This window comes from Poeciliopsis prolifica, unplaced genomic scaffold (assembly GCF_027474105.1).
Source record: "Poeciliopsis prolifica strain line A6 unplaced genomic scaffold, Auburn_PproV2 SCAFFOLD043, whole genome shotgun sequence".
Taxonomy (NCBI): Eukaryota; Metazoa; Chordata; class Actinopteri; order Cyprinodontiformes; family Poeciliidae; genus Poeciliopsis; species Poeciliopsis prolifica.
Genome location: NW_026562418.1, coordinates 1,072,628 through 1,079,922, shown reverse-complemented (window position 1 = coordinate 1,079,922; position 7,295 = coordinate 1,072,628). Strand labels below are relative to the sequence as shown.

The 7,295-nt window shown below is 41.1% G+C and overlaps 1 protein-coding gene across 1 annotated transcript; it reads right to left on the bottom strand.

The window, feature by feature from the left end:
• Nucleotides 1–200: 200 nt before the first annotated feature.
• LOC129376307 (uncharacterized) lies at nt 201–3,930 on the bottom strand. Its single transcript, XM_055055897.1, has 5 exons — nt 3,923–3,930; nt 3,746–3,765; nt 3,543–3,660; nt 3,267–3,443; nt 201–1,012 (listed from the first exon to the last, which is right to left on the bottom strand). Exons 1-5 carry the CDS (start codon nt 3,923–3,925, stop codon nt 353–355), a joined length of 978 nt encoding a protein of 325 aa, XP_054911872.1. The 5' UTR covers nt 3,926–3,930; the 3' UTR covers nt 201–352.
• Between the last annotated feature and the right edge of the window lie 3,365 nt (nt 3,931–7,295).

Genomic DNA, 7,295 nt, shown 5'->3' with positions numbered 1-7,295 from the left:
AAAGAAAATACATGAGAACTTGAGACACAATGTATGAAATACTAGGGACAGTGCGAGGACACAACTTGATTATTGCAGTGAAGAACCATACAGCAAAAAAATAAAACGTGGCTCAGAGGGCCACATTGTCATGATGTGTGATGGGAGGTGACGAGGCAGACGCTTGAGACTCTGGTAAATAAGAAATGATAGAGATTTAATGTTGAATAACTCCAAATATAAACAGTCCAACAATACCAAAATGTCTGCAGATTAAAAATGATTTTCCCATTCCCAACTGTTGACATCTCTCAGATGTTTGCGACTTTACAGTTGAGTCATTGTGAATATCTGCTTTTCATCTAGTAAAAGTCTATTCTACAAGATCTTCCTCACCATCATTATCAGCTAATGCTTTTTGTGCAGTGTAGAACTGGTTGTCCCATGCAAAGCTAAGCTTCTTCAGTTCATTTCTAAGATGATTGATAACAGCACGTTTAACCTTTTCCTTGTTTTCTACTGTCCAGTTTCCAAATCTTTGTACTCGTTCTCTAACTTCTTCCTCTCTGAGCAAGTTACTTAAACTTTCAACTTCTGCACAGTTGCCATAAGGCCACTCCTGTTCATCAGTCGTATCCAAGCCAAACATATTTTTACAAGAAAGGCAGGGATTTATTGCTTTTCTGCTTCCAAGATTAAAGGCTTCACATCTGACATCTGCAGGAAGTTTGATGGTTACATCAAAGTATGCCTTCCTACTTTTTATAGGATAGTAGCTCATCACTGCATCAGCTACATGTTTCTCCCAGAAGTTAAGGCAGGATGCAGCAACCAGGATTCGGCCTGCAGGACGACCAGTGGTGGACATGGAGACTCCATAGTGCTTCACTGAATCTCTGCTGTTGCCAGCAGAGATGCAGATTGTGGTGGAAATCAACATATTTTGGTTATTGCCTCTCTTCAACTCTGTGATGAGTTCCTTCAGGGTTTCTCTAATATCATCCTCATGTTCTTGACCTTTCAGATGAACAACCTGAGATGAAACAAGCATAAGACAAAAGCTGAAATTATTTGAGGATACATTGAGTTCACTTTTCAATAAATGTGAGCTCAAAACAGCAAACACTAAGTTCCTTTAAATTCAGGCTAAATCTTTGTGTGTATATAATGTAAATCACTTTGAACCGCCTTATATAATGTAAATCACTTTGAACCGCCTTACTGCTGAAATGTGGGCGAGTGGGGCAAAAACGTATTTAGTCAGCCACCAATTGTGCAAGTTCTCCCACTTAAAAAGATGAGAGGCCTGTAATTGTCATCATAGATATGTCATCATGATATACCTCAACTATGAGACAAAATGAGAATTTTTTTTTGAAAATCACATTGTCTAATTTTTAAAGAATATATTTGCAAAATATGGTGGGAAATAAGTATTTGGTCAATAACAAAAGTTCATCTCAATACTCAGTTATATGCCCTTTGTTGGTAATGACAGAGATCAAACGTTTCCTGTAAGTCTTCACAAGGTTTTCACACACTGTTGCTGGTATTTTGGCCCATTCCTCCATGCAGATCTCCTCTAGAGCAGTGATGTTCTGGGGCTGTCGCTGGGCAACACGGACTTTCAACTCCCTCCAAAGATTTTCTATGGCAGGGGTGCTCAAGTCCAGTCCTCGACAGCTACCTGCAGGAAATTTGACGGTTACATCAAAGTATGCCTTCCTACTTTTTACAGGATAGTAGCTCATCACTGCATCAGCTACATGTTTCTCCCAGAAGTTAAGGCAGGATGCAGCAACCAGGATTCGGCCTGCAGGACGACCAGTGGTGGACATGGAGACTCCATAGTGTTTCACTGAATCTCACTGCAACCTTCACTGAAGGCTGCAACTTTTAGATGCAGCCTTACTCCAGCAGACCGGGATCAGCTCTGAACAGGTCTGGTAATGAGCCATTCATTTGATTCAGGTGTGTTGGAGCACGGATGGATCTCATAGTTGCAGGATGGTAGCTCTCGAGGACTGGACTTGAGTACCCCTGTTCTATGGGGTTGAGATCTGGAGACTGGCTGGGCCACTCCAGGACCTTGAAATGCTTCTTACGAAGCCACTCCTTTGTGTGTTTGGGATCATTGTCATGCTGAAAGACCCAGCCACGTTTCATCTTCAATGCCCTTGCTGATGGAAAGAGGTTTTCACTCAAAATGTGACGATACATGGCCCCATTCATTCTTTCTTTTACACAGATCAGTCGTCCTGGTCCCTTAGCAGAAAAACAGCCCCAAAGCATGATGTTTCCACCCGCATTCTTCACAGTGGGTATGGTGTTCTTTGGATGCAACTCAGCATTCTTTCTCCTCCAAACATGACAAGTAGAGTTTCTACCTAAAGGTTCTATTTTGGTTTCATCTCACCATATGATATTCTCCCAGTCATCTTCTGGATCATCCAAATGCTCTTGTTTCGGGTGTCCTTTGACAGTTCTCGAGTTTTGGCCATGGTGGAGTTTAGAGTGTGACTGTTTGAGGTGGAGTTTAGAGTGTGACTGTTTGGTGCACAGGTGTCTTTTATACTGATAACGAGTTCAAACAGGTGCCATTAAGACAGGTAACGAGTGGAAGACAGAGGAACCTCTTACAGAAGAAGTTACACAGGTCTGTGAGAGCCAGAAATCTTGCTTGTTTGTTATTGACCAAATACTTATTTTCCACCAAATTTTGCAAATAAATTCTTTAAAAATCAGACAATGTGATTTTCTGACTTTTTCTCCTTTTATCTCTCATAGTTGAGGTATATCTATGATGACAATTACAGGCCTCTCTCTCTCTCTTTTTTGGGAGAACTTGCGCAATTTGGCTTTTTTTTTTGTGTTTTGATTGGTTGATTGAACTTTGTTGTAATAGTTTTGCACCACTAGATTTCTATTTGTGAAAAAAAAGTCAATTTTGGTGATTGTGGCAGCTTCTTTTACATGCTTGCTGCACCTCTACCTGTCCTGTAAAAAACTATCAACATGTCATCATCATACTTCAAAATAGAAACGAGGAGAGTCGGAGTAAAGGGGACAGAGTATAAACATACACGAGAACCTTCATGTTTCATTTCCATTTCAAAATGGTTCTTTTATGCCATTTTTATTCCACTTCACAATTGTTCACCAATCACAGTCAGTCTGTCATGTTGACCTCTGTAGTTGTGAAATCACAAAGCCTTGAAAAATTGTAGGGGCATAAATTATTTTGCAAAGCAGTGTATGAACGACTGTCGCAAATAAATATATCTCACCATGTCCAGCACACATGAAAATGGACTCCGTCTTGGTAGACGAGAGGAATAAAGTCTGAAAGGCTCCGGATAGGCTTCCCTTAAGTAATCAAACATGATATCATTATCAAGAAAAAGTTCTCTGGGAGAAAACTCTGGTTGGGTAATTTCCCCCAAAAAGAAGATGCTGTGAAGAATCTAGAGAGTGAAAAAAAGAAAAACATAGTTAATTTTCTACATGCATGAGAAGCACTAAGTGATTGTGTGTGTGAAGCATCATACCACAATCATACACACCTCATCCACTAGTTCTGAAGTGTCTTCTTGAGTGCGTGAAGCCATTTCCAACATTTTATAAATAAGTCGGAAAGCATTTGTTTGGAAAAGGTTACTGTTGTCCTTATATTCCACTCTACTTTAATAATAATAAGAAGAATACAATTAAGAAAAATGACAAATCAGGGTTCGGCTTTTGTATTTCTATAAACTGACTGACTTACTTCTGTGTCTGCTCAGCAGCCTGCAAATGTGAAACAATTTAATTAACATGTTTCAATAAAAAGCACATTGTGTTGATGATTACTACGACTAGAAATGTATTAAGATCTATAGATACGTACTGAAGGTAAATCTAATGGTAACAGCAAAAAGAATCACACACAAGTAAATCTGCTTACCATCGTAGCTTCCGAGTAAATGAAACTGACAGAAAAGCCCTTCCCCTTAACGCAACAGATCAAGTTTCCTTTGTGTGACGTAAAGTCAAATTATGTTGTGTGACCAGCCCATCTGATTATAAAGAGGAAGCTGTATGAAGGCTTCACCACGGGGGTGTCTGTTCATGACTAAACAGGAACTTTGATCCAAGTTTGCAGACACAGAAACATAATGTTAGAATTTGACATTGCTCTAGTGATTTCATTATCTTTCTCCAGGGTTGAATGACTATAAGAAGTTTATACTTTTTGTTTCTAATTGTAACGGGTACCGGGTTCTGGACCCGTTAGCAGCAGATGATAAAGCTGAAAAACAGCATATAAATGAGAACACAGGAGACGCAGTCTGTGTTCCTCCAATTTCTCTCAGTTTAATTATTTATTGAACAAACCAGCTTATTAAGTCTCAATACAGTCCCATTTATAGTTCAGTAGTTCACTGGATATACAATCTATGTAGACATAGCTCTTTATTGACATAACATCAACATTAACTTTCATGAAATCAGAAATAATCTCATCCAATCATATCTTCTCACATTTTCTTTCAGGTAACAGGTACCTTCCATTAACTGCACTTTCTATGCCTCTTTCATCACACACAGTGACATATTTCAGAGACATGTATTTTACAGTTATTGTCAGCTGGCATATTTGGAATGTGAACTACTTTACTTAAATAAATGTATTAGGTCATTGTTTTGAACACAAATAAACCACGGAGTTTATAACGGGATTAATAATTTAGTAGTTGCAACCACTTAACCCCAATTATTCGCCGCGACCATGTGCTACCCAACTGTTAGCAGTTGTGCTACTCTAGCCGTTGGCTACTCTAACCGTTACGAGCTCCGAAAACACAACAAAACTCTTCCACTAGCTTTTACATATTGATATACTGGTCTAAACATATTTCGAACTGTACCAAATAAGAAAATACTTTAACATTAACTTGAGGCTTGTTCTCACCTGAAAAACAGCATATAAATGAGAACACGGGAGACGCAGTCTGTGTTCCTCCAATTTCTCCAATTTCCAATTTTATGAAAAACGGCAGAGCAACAGGCAGCTCAGTCTCCATGCGCCCCCTACTGGTGAAACACCATAAATCCACCCTTCGTCATTAACCCCTGTTACAAGAAACAAATTTGTCTCCTCCTCTTCCATGGGTCTGATTGCGACAGGTATGGTTTCATCCATGTTTTGCTCAGGTGCATCGGTTAGAGATTCCAAAATGGCTTCAGGTGACTGTTCAGCCGGTGTCTGATTTTCATCCCCAACTGTTTCAGGGGCCCTCCCAGGAGTTTGAGACAAAGTGGTCTGAGGTAAGGAAGGTTTCTCGTACAGACACCTTTGCTCAGTTCTTTGTACTGGTACTCTAAGCCAGTATCCTGAAGGGAAATCATCATATGTATCAGATGTTTCTCCATTCCTCTCTTCCCTCTCTGTCCTTGTGTCCTTTCTCTGTCTTTGTTTGTGGGTCTGTTCTCTGGCAGGAACCAATCTTGCTTGGTGCAGTGTCTCTTCCATCGGTAGGTCGTTGACCAGCATAAGGAGGTTGCGATGCAGTGTACAAGTCTTATTCTGGTCTCCTGATTCAGGACAGACAACATACACTGGGATGTCTGCAAGCTGTCTTTTGACTAAGTAAAGAGTCTTCTCCCAGTAAGTCCGTAATTTGCCTGGTCCCCCACGTTCACTGAAGTAACGGACTAAGACTCTGTCTTATGTCACTTTTCCCTTTGCACTAGCCTTTGTGCTGCTTTCACTGGCAATCCGGTAAGCTTGTGACATCTGCTCCGCCCATTTCTTGGCATATCCTTTAGGTGTTTCTGACTCTTTGTCTTCAGCCAGTCCAAACAACAAGTCAACTGGGAGGTGTGGGTGACGGCCATAAAGAAGGAAAAAAGGTGAGTAGCCCGTCGACTCGTGCCGTGTGCAGGTGTACGCATCTACAACATGCGGGAGGTGATCCTTCCACCGCAGCTTTTCACTTTCAGTCAAAGTCCGTAACATCTGAAGGATGGTGTGATTTAGCCTCTCAACTGGATTCCCTTGGGGATGATATGGTATTGTTTGTGAGTGGCTCACCCCAGACAACAGCTGCAAAGTTTGGAACAACTTATTTTCAAATTCACGATCTTGGTCGTGATGCAGCTTTGATGGATATCCGAATCGAGGAATGAAGTCATTGAACATCAGCTTGGCAACTGTCCTTCCACTTTTATTCCTTGTGGGGTATGCCTGAGCAAATCTTGTGAAATGATCAATCACTACTAATATATATTCAAACCCTCCCACGCTGGCTTCTAAGTGCAGATAATCAATACAAACTAGCTCTAGGGGGAAACTGGAAGTGATGCTACACATAGGTGCCCGATCATAAGTGACAGGTTTCTTGGCTTTGATGCACAAACACTTTTGAGTGATATATTCTTCGATTTCTCTAGCCATGAAGGGCCAGTAGAACCTGTCCCTTGCCAGATGAAGCACTTTCTCTGTGCCCACATGTCTCATCTCATTGTGTAGATATTTCAGAGCTAGTGGTCGATATTTGGTAGGGAGGACAAGTTGTTTTTTCTCTCCCGTGAATCTGTAAAGGAGGTCATTTTCCAAACGCAGTTTACTCCATTCATGCAGCAATTTCTGAGTGTCTCTGTCAACCGTTTTACGTATTCCATCTGTTAACGTAATATTGGAAGCTTTCATTTCTCTTACCTGGCCTATTGCTGCATCCTCCTTTTGTGCCTTGACAATGTCCTCCTGACTTATGGTTGAGAGATCAGCGTGTGGTTGTTGGTAGGAAGAGGTATTGAGTGCTGCAACCCATGCTACATCTTTGCGCCAAGCTGCTTGGCTCCCATCCCATGTTCCACATACTGCCTCATCTGGGAAATCCTCAGTGCATGTTTTCCCATATGTCTCCATATCAAGAGGAAAACGAGACAGTGTATCAGCATCAATATTGGACATCCCAGGTCGGTATTTAATGTCGAACTGAAAATCTGAGAGTTCACCCACCCACCTATGACCAACTGCATTAAGTTTGGCTGTACTTAAAACGTAGGTCAGCGGGTTGTTGTCTGTGTATACTGTAAAGTGAGGGGCATAGTACAGGTAATCTCGGAATTTCTCACACACAGCCCATTTCAATGCAAGAAACTCCAGTTTCCCACTATGTAGATGGTAATTGCGTTCGGCGGGTGTAAGCGTCCTAGAATCATACCCAATCACTCTCAGTTTCCCATTCTGCTGTTGGTACAAAATGGCTCCCAACCCCTTGTCTGATGCATTGGTGTGCAGAATAAATGGTAGACTAAAGTCTGGATATGCC